General features: G+C 36.4%; 1 protein-coding gene across 3 annotated transcripts in view; it reads right to left on the bottom strand.

Annotated features, from left to right (window-relative positions):
• Positions 1 to 11770, bottom strand: part of LOC144968172 (uncharacterized) — a 35079-nt gene extending 23309 nt beyond the window's left edge. For 2 of the 3 annotated variants that reach the window (XM_078906210.1, XM_078906232.1), the window contains exons 1-16: positions 11687 to 11770; positions 11078 to 11183; positions 9952 to 10119; positions 9284 to 9467; positions 8155 to 8307; positions 7506 to 7704; positions 6438 to 6690; positions 5762 to 5927; positions 5028 to 5204; positions 4559 to 4708; positions 3870 to 4099; positions 3227 to 3506; positions 2820 to 3007; positions 2222 to 2371; positions 1605 to 1787; positions 928 to 1189 (exon numbers count right to left, since the gene is read on the bottom strand). In XM_078906210.1, the coding sequence (XP_078762336.1) occupies positions 928 to 1189; positions 1605 to 1787; positions 2222 to 2371; positions 2820 to 3007; positions 3227 to 3506; positions 3870 to 4099; positions 4559 to 4708; positions 5028 to 5204; positions 5762 to 5927; positions 6438 to 6690; positions 7506 to 7704; positions 8155 to 8307; positions 9284 to 9467; positions 9952 to 10119; positions 11078 to 11183; positions 11687 to 11738 (2901 nt within the window). In that variant the 5' untranslated portion in view covers positions 11739 to 11770. Of the gene's footprint in view, positions 1 to 927; positions 1190 to 1604; positions 1788 to 2221; positions 2372 to 2819; positions 3008 to 3226; positions 3507 to 3869; positions 4100 to 4558; positions 4709 to 5027; positions 5205 to 5598; positions 5622 to 5761; positions 5928 to 6437; positions 6691 to 7505; positions 7705 to 8154; positions 8308 to 9283; positions 9468 to 9951; positions 10120 to 11077; positions 11184 to 11686 lie in introns of those variants that run through there. The other variant, XM_078906221.1, reaches the window with a different exon arrangement.
• Between the last annotated feature and the right edge of the window lie 3230 nt (positions 11771 to 15000).

Below are 15000 nucleotides of genomic sequence, written 5' to 3'. Positions count from 1 at the left end.
GACGAATATTGTAAAAGTGACAATAAATCTATTTTGTCTAACATATGGGCCTTGCTGTAAGGATATTTGGCTCCACATTGCCAATTAAGACAATAAAATGCACTTTGAATATAACATTGAGCAAGATAAAACCATTTAGTTGCTCTATATTTACAATTCTAGTTCATGACAATGATGATGATGATGATGATGATGATGATGATGATGATGATGATGATGATGACGACGACGACGACGATGATGATTATGATGATGATGATGATGATGATGATGATGATGATGATGATGATGATGATGAGCGGAAAAAGTGATATATATATATATATATATATATATATATATATATATATATAATTTTATATTACGATAATAAATGATGCACGAAAATTACATTTATCCGTTAAAAAGTGCTCTTAGTACCGAAAAAGTTATAGCCTATTGGGTGTTCCTGCATAATACGACTAATTGAATTAATGTCATGCTACCTTAAATGTTACAACATTAATCAAGTCAATAGAATCACGACAGAAACGAACATATTTAAAAACTGTACCAATACCGTTTCAAAAGATGCATTTTGTGTGTGTGTGCGTGTGTGTGTGTGTGTGTGTGCGTGTGTGTGTGTGTGCGTGTGTGTGTGTGTGTGCTTTTTAAAAAAGATTAAAGATGTTTTTGTGACATTATAATGGCATTTCATAATAAAACTGTAAATCTATATGAGATTGCAGTCAGAGACAAGATCAAATCAATATAGTCATACTCGTAGTTTAGAAAATAATAGCAAATTTCATTCGTGTAATTACCATTAAACTTCTATAATACTAACGGAAACGGAAAGAGGAGAAAAAGAAGATAAGTTCATAAACAGGAAATATTTGCTCAAAATATGATTATTTATGGATTTTGATTTTCAATTTTCAAACCTACCTCAATTTTCTTAGCAAAAATCTTGTAACCAGAGTGGGAATCTTTCTTGAAGACGGTAACACTGACGGATGTTGGGCCAGTGAAGGGGAAGTATGGACTATCAGCCTTCATTGAGGTGTTGGGGAAGCTGAGTTCACCACAGACCTCCATACCGGTGATATGGGCCATCTGTTTGCTGGAGCAGAGTTTGTATTCCTTCCTGTTCTCCTTGACCATCTTCTGTTCTTGTTCCGTATCGTCATGAAGGAGAACGAATTTAGATCTGGAGATGTTTTAGATATATTTATTGATATCGTGCATGCCCCAAATTGATCTGCCGTACACTCATAAAACGTGAATTAAAAAAATTAGGGTGGACGTTTTTACTTATAATATCGACGAATTAACCTCTAGTTTGTCAGAAATTCTTAAACCAGAGACCCTTTCAAAGTTCCAGAATTAAGACCTGTTGGAAACTTGGGGGACAACTAGACGCATATAGTATATTTTTCTGTTTTGTTGTTGTTGTTGTTGTTGTTGTTGTTGTTGTTGTTATTATTATTATTAAAAAGAAAACAACACAGTTCTTCAAATCCACGAGCCTCGTAAATCACGACTTAATGTAGCGTTAAACGGTTAATGACCATTTTGATAAGTTTGTATCTATTCGAGGTTGTAATTAATAGAAACGCACTAACCTGGCATCAAAGATTTCCATCTTGTCTTCTGGGGTGTCAAGTTCAACATTAAGCTGTTGTCCTCTATTCATCTGGATGCGTCCTTTCATGGCAGTGCTGGTGTAAAGGGTATTGCGCATGCGCAAACCGGTCTTAGTGACGAATGAGTCAACATACATGGAACCAGTGATTTCAAGAGCAGCGCTGTTGGGACAGGAATAAATTTCAAACTATTATGAATTTATCTGTGTAGTCAATTTTAATCGAAAGGCTTGTTCATTAGAATATCAATTATGTCTATGCTTGTTGTAAACATTCACGACTCAATAAAGAGACAATGAGAAAAGAAAAATCCAAAGGAGATATATCATTTCAATCCCTGCCAATAATTTGCAAAAAGCATGTGGAAAAAGGGATATAACCTCAACCTATCATCCGAATTAAGTGAAAGCGAAAACAAGCAAAAAAGGAAATAATGGAAGCCCTATGTAATAATTTGTTTCCATTATTCTCATATATCACAGCTATTTAAATGTAGACAAAAGCATGGTCAGTTGTTGATACATAGAGCATTTTGAAAATCAATATGAATATTTTTGGAAAGTTGAAAACTTCAAGTGAATTGACTAGATAATAACCTTGGTCTGATTTCTCCATCGATATCCATGGACCTGGGAGAAGCTCCAATCTTACGCAAGTCCATTTTTCCAGTCATGCTGAGGTCCACAGTGGCAGTTCCGTTCACGTTGATGTGGATTGGAAGACCAGCAGTAGAAGGAATTACCATACTGAATGGAAAATGAATGTTAAATAGCATAGATTATTATGTGGAACACCAGCAGTAGAGGGAATTACCATACTGAAAGGAAAACTAATGTTAAATAGCATATGTGAAAGACCAGCAGTAGAGGGAATCACCATACTGAAAGGAAAATTAATGTTAAATAGCATAAATATATTCCTGTTATAGTAATTGTGAAGTAGTCATGAGGAAAATGTTCTTATGGATTCTCTCTCTCTATCTCTCTCTCTCTCTCTCTCTCACACACACACACACACACACACACACACTCACTCTTTCTCTCTCTCTCTCTCTCTCTCTCTCTCTCTCTCTCTTTATCTTTCTCTCTGTGTGTGTATGTGTGTATGTGTGTGTGCGTGTGTGTGTGTGTGTGTGCTTTCATTGTATAATTTCCTTCCCGTCAAACAATATAATAATGCATACATTGAACCTACCAAATGTCCATGAACTGAACACTCTGGGCGAGAGCAACGTGTTGCTTGTTGGCCATGTTGATGAGAATGTCCAAGTAGTTAGGGGTCTTTCCTCCAAACAGGGATTTAGCAGTCTGGGAGTGCATGAAAATCATCTCATTGCCAAATAGACGCCCGTAGAAAGATCCTTTTACGTTTTCGGCGTCAATCTGAAACATCAATGTTATAATATATCGTATGAATGTATTTAACGAACCCTTCTATTCCTATACAAAATAAAGGTATGGAATTTTAAATCAAAACAGTATTTGAAACATAGTCCCTGGATTTATGCTTTCAGTAAATAAAAAAAAAATACTTTATTAATAATAATATGTGTGTAATGACTCAATAGAGCTAATTCGAATCTATTATATTCAACCCTTTACCTTTGGTTTATCGTCAGAGTTCATGTAAGTTCCAAAAATGTTCTTGATAAGGTATTCAAGACCCTCAAGACGACCTCCAAAGTCCAAGAGATTGACTGACTGACCAAACAAATGAACAGTCAAGTTTCCGGAAACAGCCCTTGGCAGTTGGACTTTGTTGGACCAGATCATGTTACCCTCGGCAGCAATACCAGTGTTGATCTTGTTGAGGAGGGCTGAGACTTCAAAATTTCTGGAGAATTTGAGAGGGCTCAGGTCGAACTCCTTTTCCAAAGTCAACCTGTAAATAGTGTGTTATTTTTAGTTGTTATTTGAATACATTTGCTTAAATGAATACTGATTTGAAATATCTAATTTGAAATCAAGAATTGTTAAATTGTCATTTATAATGACACCATAAATTACTGAATTTTTACTTTAAATAACATTTTATCAGTACTTTTTTCATGCACTTTTGATGTCTCTGACAGCTCATTTACACACTATTTGTTCTTGCGGTTACTTAAGCCATCCAGGCTATAACGTTCTGTCTTCGGGGAGATTTTACTTAATGTATCACCAGTCCTTGTGTGACTTTATGGATACAAGTAGACATTAATTATGATATGAACAGAACATGTCTTTTTAAATCACATTGCCCTACTTGTTGATAGAGTCAGCAACAGTCTGTTTATGAGGGTCAGAGGTTTCTCTCAAGTTGGTCAAGTGACTGTAGACAAATGCCCCGACCTGTTCATCTTCTTCATCACTGAGAATGTCAGCAACTTTTCCCAGGTATTCTTGGGTTGGACATCGCATCAAAGCCAAGTAGGCGTTGATCCTCAATTCAGAGTCGAGGTCTTTGTTGGTGAAAGTTTCCCACAGACTCTTGTCCTGTTGAATAATTTACGTGAATTTCATTTGACAAGACTGACGCGGTTTGTTATTGCTACAATTGCCTTGATTTGATGGTGTAACGTACGCTATAATCGGATTGCTTTATTGAATAAAAAGACACAACTTAAAAATAATTTACATTCTCATCGAAAGAAATATTATTTTGATAATCAATATTTATGAAAATCAATTAGATATTGCATATTCCTTGGGAGCGAGATGACCTAGTGGTTAAGGCATTGCACTGTGATCCCGGTCCTTGGGCAAGATTATTGAAACCCAATTTGCTTACTCTAAATAACGCAGGTGATTCTTGTTAATATCAGACGTTTGATAAAAGGATTATCTATATTCTTTCGTGAAATATCTAGACCACCTGAGGAAGTTTTTTTTATTATCATTATTAGTTTTATATGTGACCATAGATATTGTGAACACTACTATGTACAAGCTTACATCAGCAGCACAAGGCATCCTTCTGAAAGCTTCGGCAGCAGCCACACGAATCTCAAGAGGGTTGGATTTGGATGTCATACATTTGTTGAGGACTGGAACGGCCTTGATGGCGTGACCAGCATTTCCAATGGCTTTCAATGTGAACAAAGTCTGAGGATATTGAAGTTTGGAATACAATAAATCGCATAGCAAAATTAAAATAAAATGTGTAAACAAAACACTCGATAACATATTAAATCTGAGAGGCTTTTGGGGAATATTGCTCTTCATTTTTTACCGTGAATTAGTTATTTCAAAAACTTCAAAAACTAGTTTTTTCTATTCTAAACCAGCAAATGATGTGTCTGAAATTGTTTACATTCTGAAATGTATAAAATACACCACGACAGTCTTCATTGATTCTGTGGTTAAAAATCTTAAATACAATTTGGGTCATTGCGAGCTTGGACAATTAAAAGCATGGACTTACAAGTTCAAATCTCTTGCCAGAGGAGTCACAATTGTTGTCGATGTTCCTTTCGATGGATGACATCAGACTAAGGACGGAGGAGTCTTGATTGCAGGTACCCATCTTGCAGAAGTTGTTGACCATGGAGGACACTGGGAGCATGGCTGCAGCACGTACGTCTTTGTTGTCAAGGAGTGCCTGAAAAGTAGAAGGAAGCTATTTTATTTTTACTTTGATGACAGTAGAGACATAAAGATTACTACATGTTTGTTGTCTGAAGTGTACAATGATGTTTCAATAAAAATGTTTTTTGGTTGTTTTTTTTTTTAATTTTTTTTTTTGTCTGTGTTACTTTTCTTGTTTGTTTGTTGTTTTATTATTTTGGAAGGGGGATTGGTTTTGTTTTGTTTGATTTTGGGGGATTGTTTTCTTGTTTTTTGTTGTTGTTGTTGTTGTCATTAAAAATTTGATTTATTGAATTGAATTACCTAATGGTGTTTTCCTTAAGCAAACTAAATAAATTGTTTTTAAGTCTTCCACCATCTCAGTAATGATAATTTCCTGTAAGTATAACAAGGTACAAACTACTTACCTTAACATCCAAGAGCATGTCAGAAGTTGGGGATTATTTGATTTATTGAATTGAATTACCTAATGGTGTTTTCCTTAAGCAAACTAAATAAATTGTTTTTAAGTCTTCCACCATCTCAGTAATGATAATTTCCTGTAAGTATAACAAGGTACAAACTACTTACCTTAACATCCAAGAGCATGTCAGAAGTTGGGGATTGGATGAAAGCAAGGGAGGTAAGCCAGGCAGTTGCTTCCATTCCAGTGACATCCTTGGTGTTGATTAGTTCAGTCATCAGACTGACAGAGGCCTTGGTGTTGAGCATGGGCAGAGCATCGTGGAAAAATTTGCTGAAATTACCAAACAAAAACACGATTGATTAATGTCAGAGATAAGATAGACGTCTACCTTTTTGATTTCCGACGTTTCTTCATAAATGTCATTTTGTAAATAAGATATATTATGTTGTAAAATAAAATTAAAGCAGACAGCCTTCTTATCCGTATAATTCCAATAATTTGTTACAAATTCTATAAAACTTAATTACAAAGGTTCATTATTACCAAAAACTAACAACAGCTACTACAAAAGAGATTATATAATAAGAATGCATGTGTAACCAATCGCATTTATTTGGTAATCTATCGGTATGGGTTTAATATCAAAATCATTGGATTTAAAAGTTGCAACTTTCAAGGAAGTAGATTCACCATTTTCATTTATCGATATTAATTCAACTGACATGACATAATTTTGATTTTATTTGTTGAATTTCAAATTTCACTCAGCACAATTTGTATGAATTATGCTCACATTAATAATTTTTATGAATTTATAAGAAAGTTTTATACGAGACTTACTATGCCTTTCCATTGGTTGGACACATAGTCTTGGTCTTCAACAAACGATGGAGCTCAGTGAGGTCTACCTTGTCCAATCCTTTCATGGCAGCCACGAGATCGGTGAAGAGACGAGGAGTCTCTGGCCTGACGGCGTATCTGGTGCTGTCACAGACTTCGGCAAGTTTCTTCTCAACGGCCATGCGAGACTGCTCTTGTGTGAGGTGGTCAGCAGAGTGGTCAAAATGGAGGGAGGATCGGCTTTGGGTATTTACTGGTTTGAAACAGTTAAAATTTTGCATTATTATAATATTAGTTTGTAACTTGTCTCAATGTATTGCTTTTGATGTATAATATATTCGGTGCAATCCATTGGTCAAAAATCAATAACGAAGTATTTCAAAATATATCTGAGAATGTAGGCAATGACTCGTTGACTTAAGAGATTTGCTACGTTACGTGAAAGACCTAAAGTTAAAGAGTTTAAATGATGGCATACGTTGTAAAAACTATAATGAAAAAGCAATATTTAAACATGGTGAGTAATCACTAAATATTTTGGCTTCTACAAAATAATCCCCTTTATTCATCCCAGAGGGGAAGTTTTTCTCTATGGTCTATTTCAAGAGAAGACTGGAATAACCATGGCGCCAGCCGCATGCAGCGCCGCAAAACTGAGCTAAGGCGGGGTGGCTTGCTCAAGGCCACACAGCGCAGCAGCGGGTGATCGAAATCGGTACCTTCCGGGTACGAAGCAAATACAGTACCGCTGAGCCACGCTGTGTATCAGATGTTCAGGAATTCTTATAAATACTAAAATTCCATGTCATGAACGGCTGATTTAGTAAGCTATTTGTGTCTGAGTCTGCGTTTGTGTGTGTATGTATGTGAGCGTGTGTGTGTGTGTGTGTGTGTGTGTGTGTGTGTGGTTTTACGTGCCCATCATAATGCCTAGAATAAGCGCTAAAGATAATGTATATTGTTTGGGTTTATAAAATATACTCTCTCTTAAAGAACGATATTAGTAAAATGTTGATTTTTTTCTTAGCTGCTTAAATAACCCTGTGTTCCAATGTTAAGAATACTCACGAGTTCTGAGGCTGATACCACTTCTGTAGGTCTGGTAAGTCAGAGTCTGTGTGATGATGGTTCTAGCTCCACTCTCTCCGTTGGCGAAAGGTCTGTAGACGTGGCTTTCCTTGCAGGTGGAACTCTTTAGAACTCCTCCTTTCTCAATGGCTTGATCACACTCGTGGGTGGTCTTCATGATGGGCAAGTTTTGCAAGTCCTGAAATCAAAGCATAGCGTGTGTCTCTTTATGTGTACGATTTACCAGTTTTAGATGAGTCGGTATTCATATGTAGTGTTAAAAATTGTTGAGCTGAAAATTTCAGTTGCTTACCTTGAGAATCAAATAATTCTGATTCAACGATTCCAAGGTTTAAGAGTGAATTTTTACTTCTCTGACCACGTAGCGATGATTAGGTGAAGTTGTTGGTTCTAATATTAGATCCGTTAGAAAGTATTCGCGATACAGTCCTGCTCAAATGGCAACAAGCGATTGTCTTTATCTCTTTCACATTACAAAAAAAAAAAAACGTCAGCTCTTTTAGAGTTAAGCAATGGCTGTAAAAGGCTGTACATGAAAAATAAGAAAGTAGACCACAAAAACCCCGCAAATCATATTTATAATATGTGCCCTATATAAAGCGCGTTCTTTTCAACGCATGTGACTTACTGAAGGAACCTTGTAGAAGGTAGATTGGAGGATGGTCTTGAAGTCCAAGCGGTCAGTACAGGATAGGATATCCTTCACCTTCTTCACTTCAGTGGTGTAGTAGCCATTGCTGACAACCTTGTATTCGGCCTTGCATGTTCCAACAACATCGGTCTGAGGTAAAAAAAAAAATGTTTAAGATGTATGTTTTACCTTCATAAAGCTCAGAATCTCTGTATAATTGTCATACCATTTTCATTGTTACTGTTATCACCACCAGCACCACTTTTGATATGTCCTCATTATTGCATTTTTATCATTATCAACAACAATAATAACCATTATCATAACTATCATCACAGTCAGTATAATCTCCATCATTATCATCATATCATCATCAGTGCAATTATCATTACTAACATCATTCTTCTTATTCGGCAATATGATCAGCATTATCATTTTTGTCGACATTCTCACCAATCGCAAAATAAGACAATGAACAATACAACAAATACAATGGTAAACAAACAGTCGACAACCGCCAAGATGTGTTGTAATACAATAATCGCATGATTCTAGCATGCCGAATTACAGCACGCTTTGCAATACGACACGATGGAGCTGGGGGTGACCAAATTTACTGATTACCTCCCATTAGCATAGGATTTCATCACGCTCGGATTCAAGCACGCTATTTTGCTTCTCCCTAGAGCTTGATAGAATCCATGGAGTATTGTATAATATTATAGATATCACTTGGGCAGAAAAATTGTGACGTCACAACGTCTACTCCTCCGGTTCCAGACCCCTTTAAGTGTTATGTAACCAGTCCTCCGAATGACAAATAATGAATAGGTTACATATTAAATCATAAGGTGGCATAACTGTTTTAGTAGCAGGGTGTATAAGCATTCTTTAAAGACAAAGGATGGAGGATATGATTTGATCATTTAAATATATATATATTATATATATATATATATATATATATATATATATATATATATATATTAGACATGAAAATAAGGTGCTATCACTATGAAACCAGTCCTACTGAAGAGTGACTTTACACTTCCAATATAAAATTGGAACCAATTTTTAACATCCCATTTTAGTTCCCTATTCAACCTAATCAAACGATCCAACTTACCTCAGTGACGTTCTGACTCTGGGTGATGCCACCCATGCCGTTCTGGAAGGCAGACAAGATACCCTTCTTGAAGTTCAGGCTCCGAACAGATTCGTCGTTGTCAGAGCACACGTGATCAACAACGCCATTTTGGAATGAGAACCTCAGAGGATATGTCTCCACTTCAGTGCCGAACTCATTTTCCCTGTTTATTTTTTTTTTTTTAAATAGGAAAAAAATTGAGATTTTTATATAGAGCAATATCCACTACACGTGACCAAAGCGCTTTACAAGGGGCCCTAACCAAAAGCAAAATTAACATGTCGGACGTTACATGACACCTGTTGAGCGATATTACAAATTTTTTTCATACATAGACAACGCTGTTAACGGCCAGATATTCATTTTAAACCTGAATACGGTGAGAGAATATGAGTAAAGAGCCTTTTTCAAGGACTCAACTTTGCCCCGAGACCGGCTCGAACCCAGGACCTTCCGATCCGTGAGCGAGTGCCATACCATAAGACCACATAGCCGCACAAGGAAAGATGACTAAATTAATAAGATCCTGCTATGTGTTTCTTGACGGTTCCTAACGATGCTAACACGTAAAATTGACAAATTAATTATGATTCATAAGTTACGATATGTCTCCAAAAATGTTTATTCATAATTATAAGTAATGCTACCTGTCCGCTGTCTTCATAGCTCCTTTGCCGTCAGTGTGAAACATCTTGGTGTTTCTCAGCTGGAGGGAAAATTCACATGGGCTGAGGACTTCAATGTTGACGCTGGTCTGGAGGGTCGTCTTGGCAGAATCTTGGAAGGCACCAGCAAGGCTGGAATCTGTGTCCACTCTGGAACAATGATTGAAACGTGATGTTAACCTCCCATCCTTGTAAGATTTAGGACTCTCTCTCTCTCTCTCTCTCTCTCTCTCTCTCTCTCTCTCTCTCTCTCTTTCTCTCTCTCTCTCTCTCTCTCTCACTCTCCCTCTTTCTCGTGCATATATATATATATATATATATATATATATATATATATATATGCACGAGAAAGAGTATAAATATATATATATATATATATATATATATATATATATATATATATATTATATATATATGTGTGTGTGTGTGTGTGTGTGTGTGTGTGTTTTATTGTTCTGTTTTGTGTTTTAAATTGTGTGTGTGTATGTGATGGTGTGTGTTTGTGTGTTATTGTCATCTTCCAGCGTTGGCCTATTACAGTGTATATACTCAAGTCCTTAAGAAACACAAACAATATTATGGCCTAATATAAAATCACTTACGTGATTTTATCAGAAATTAGAATTGTCTTAAAAAGTAGACGGGTGATAAAAGTAGAAATAAATATGCAGTATAAATAGTGAACATAAAAGAATTCCGATCCTTTTCGGCTCGCTTGAGAAACTGAACTCATGTAGATTGGTAGATTTAAAGAAAAAGTACAGATTCCTTACCAAAAGTCTTTCTGAACGTATTCTATCAAGGGCACTTGTCTGATCTTAATTTTTACTTACCAATCAAATTGGGATTCTTTTTGGTGTTTTTTTGTGGGGTTTTTTATTTTGGTGTTTTTTTTTCGGGTTTGTTTTTGTTCTTTTTTTTTTTCTTTTTTTTTTTTTTTTTTTTTTGGGGGGGGGGGGGGGGGGGGGGGGGGCTTTTTTTAACAACGAGAGTTTACGTGGGGAAGGGGGCGGATATGTTCAATCGTCAACGGTGCTGCTGTTGACGTTTCCCGTAGGAAGTTACAATTCAGTTATCACTTCTTCAGAGGAATGGCAAAATTACTTACTTGTAATCATATATGTATGTAGTTCTGGGGCTATATTTGTAGTTATTGGATTCAGTACATTTTGTAGCGCATTTATTGTTGTCTGAATCATATGTAGACAATGGCCCTGTGAAAGAAAATGATATATTATTAGATAAGCGTATCTTTAAATTAACTGGCCATTATCATTTACGTTATTATTAGAACCACCATCATCAACGACATCATCATCATAATCATCATTAGCAGCCGCAGCAGTCGCATGGAAAGTATTTTGCGATAGACTAGCGTCCTATCTAAAGCGTGGCAAGCAATTGCTATTGTACATTTCACGCTATAGAAACCATGGTAAACTCCACCTCCATGGGTTTCGTGGCTCTGAATGATTACTTTTTTAATTTCTTAAATTAAATGCGGAATTTTTAGATATAAAACAAAAACTGACTGGTGATTGTGTATTATTCTTAAAATTTAACAATGTTTCTTCTTTTTCTTTTGAAAGGCATTGTGTATTTCAAGTCTCAAATATTGAGGAACATCAGTTATATTACAAATTTGAAATAGTTTTCCCTGAAGAAAAAAAAAAGACTAAACCATAAAAAGAAAGACTGTTGATAATGTTGAGCTTACCAGCAATCGCCGAGGCGACGAGGGATAGGAACACCACGAATCTGGCGTCCATTGTGTGTCGTTGTCTCGAAAAGGTTTGCAACTGAAATCTCCGTTGTCTGGACAAGCTTTATTATATACCCTGTGGCTGATCGAATCTGATCAAAGACCAATAGGTCAAATTGATAAATGATCGATTTCAACTTGTTCGTGCAATCTCGAGTAAAGATGCTATCGCTTAGACTTTGACCTGTACATCGTTAGAACAATTGAGAACTATAATTTATTAATAATAATAATTTAATAGGTCGCGTTGATTATCACTAATCCTCTAATATGTGCAAGAATGTTCACTTTTCTGGTTAACCCTCCTGACACAGATATTGATTAGTGTGATTTTGTTATCAATAATTACTATAATTAGTCGTGCGTATTAAGTACAGTATCTAAATATTGCCAGGGTTCAATATGGTTCAGTTAGTCGTGCACTTGGCTCACGTGCAAAGAAAACCGTGATCGATCAGTGTTATGCCGAAGTTATTTCATGCGTTTTCTGTCCAACCAGCAGTGATTGGGTTGCAGGTTTAATGTAAAATATGGCGAAAGCACTCTGCGATAGACGAGCGTCATAAATTCTATTCAATGGATAGCATTGGCAAACTCTTTGCAATCTTTTAAAAATTGTTGAGCTTTTTTATATAGCACAATATCAACTCATTGTGTTCAGATTGCTTTATAAGGAGTCCCAACGCCAACACGGAACACAAATGATGAGACATGACGCCAAGAAGGCGCCATTACATTTTTTTTCCCGACAGAGACAACGCTATTAACAGCCAGGTACTCCTTTTGCACAAGACGATATTGAGAAAAGTGTGAGTCAAGAGCCTTCTCCGGGGGCTCATCTTTTAACCATGAGCCTACAAGTCAGAGACCGAGTGTCGTATCATTAAGCTACAAAGTCGCATGGTATGAGGACAATGCTATCGTAATGGAGCGAGGACCATAATAAAACACCCTTTTCCATTCGATGGGTCCCGATAGCTCAGTTGGAAGAGCACTCGCACAAGCAAAAGGACCCAGATCGATCCTGGGTGCAGTTGAGATTCTTTTTCTGACCTTCTCGTCCGCCGAACAGTGATTAAGTAGCTGGGTCTGTTAGATCTGGAGGAGAGTACTTTGTGATAGACTAGCGTCCTATCCAAAGAGTAGCGGCTATGTGGTCTAGTGGTATGACAGTCGCTTTCTGATGGAGAGGTCCTGGGTTCGAACCTCGCTCGGCGCATTATTGCGTCCTTGGAAAAAGCTCTTTACTCACATTCTCTCACCGTACTTATATGTAAAATGAGTACCTGGCCGTTAACAACGTTGTCTCTGTCGGAAAACAATTAATATCGCCTAACAGGCGTCATGTCCCGTCCTACATGTTAAATGTTGCTGTTGGCCGGGGACCCCTTGTAAAGCGCTTTGAGCACGTTTAATGGATATTGCGCTATATAAAAGCTCTTTTTTTAAAGTGTTTTTTGTCCGTTTTATGCTACTCCGGGTCCATGGGACTAATGGCTTCGAAAGACTATTTTTTTCCATTCTGGCCTGGAAACTTTTAGTCTCTTTCGATATCGATAAATTAGGATGGTCCCCGATTTGCCAAAAAGTCTTCATTCTGAGACTTTTTAGATGGCCTTCTGATGACTCCTTGATCTTGTGAGATGAAATTTGAGATCGATTTAATCATGTTGCAATCCGCTTGAAGTTCCCTCTTTTTGTGAAGCAAACTTAGTAATAAGGCGCACTTTCGTACTAACTTTTATTTTCAATTTTGTTACTGCCGAAAGCGAGGTAGGCATTCACGCTTAAGTTTAATTAGGTGTGTTATTGAGCTAATATACTAGACTTGGGTTAGACACAACTCCAGGCAGAGTTTTCATATCATTGTCAGCCACTTAGTCATTCATTGATCAACTTCAATTTCGCTTTATTTTATTGCGAGGCAAGAAAGAAGATTTATGCGTGCGAGGTCCCATGTTTGAGAGATTTGCCAAGATAAGGATCATTTATATCGATAGATATTTGAAGGACGAGTTTTCTGACCAAATTTTTAAATAATTGTCTTTCCAGAGTACGGCAGTTAACGGTTCACACCATGCATACTTCTTAGGATAAAAAGCTTTCTAATTAGCTCCAACCCTCACCTATTCGATCGACATGCAAGAATAATTACACTGCCGTACTAAAATCAATAATAAAATATTTTTTTTTAAAACAACAAGAAAAACAAAAACAAACCAAAAAAAAATAATAATTTTTTAAAACTTTTTGACAGAAAACTCGTGTTTCAAATATCGATCGATTATAATGATTATAATGTCCAAAATACTGAAACCTGAGACTTTTAAGATTTTTAAAACACGTTTGTTTTCTGTTGTTGTTGTTGTTGATGATGATGATGATGATGTTGTTGTTGCTGTTGTTGATGATGATGATGATGATGTTGTTGTTTATCTGTTTTGTTTTAATTTTTTTTTTTTTGAGAGTACGACAGCAAAGTCAGAATCCAGTGAGTTATCCGTGGTCAAGGCATTTTACGTTACGTTTGTACATCCACTGAACTCCACTGGTGCATTAAAAGAAAGAAGAAAAAAGGGGGTGTGGGGGGGGGGGCGGTATAGAATTGCTTTTTTTGTTTGTTTTCTTTGGATACAGATTCGATCAGCAGTCGAGGAAGGCTGATATTTTGGAATTGTGTTTTCTAGTGTATTTTCTTTCTTGCGTTGTCTCTGCACTGTTTCATACACACTTTTTCAGATCTTTATCTAAAAGAAATATTTTGCCTTGCTTATTGGTCTCAGAAAGAATATCATATACATAGCATGGGCGAGCATATTAAACATGGTAAACGGTGAAAAATGAGCAATGAACATCTGGACATCAATTCATTTTTTATAAATTATAACTCCTCTCTGCCTCTATCAACAGGTAACAAAGAATCCCCTCCAGTTTCAATTGTCGGTTTATCCGTTTAATATGCTGATGTAAGCCTAAAAAAATAAGAATGTGAAATTGAATGTAAGCTTCAATCTGAAAAAAAAAACAAGACGAAAATAGATAATTTGGAAATTTCGGGTTTCACCTTTATCAACAAAACATGATGAATGAAACACTACAGACAAGTAAATGGCGTTAACAATTTCACAGTTATCTTTTCCTTTGAGCTTCGAGTAGCAATATTTATATTGCTGTAAGCGTATGAAAAAAAATGTCTTCTTTTTTCATATTGACCAGAAAACTTTAACTACGTAAATTGATGGATTGAAATCCCAACCCCCCCCCCCCCC

Source organism: Berghia stephanieae, chromosome 1, assembly GCF_034508935.2.
Source record: "Berghia stephanieae isolate SIO BIC M18660-M18661 chromosome 1, UCSD_Bste_1.3, whole genome shotgun sequence".
NCBI classification, from domain to species: Eukaryota; Metazoa; Mollusca; class Gastropoda; order Nudibranchia; family Aeolidiidae; genus Berghia; species Berghia stephanieae.
Note: the sequence above shows the minus strand (reverse complement) of the source record. Positions and strands in the feature narration are given on the sequence as shown.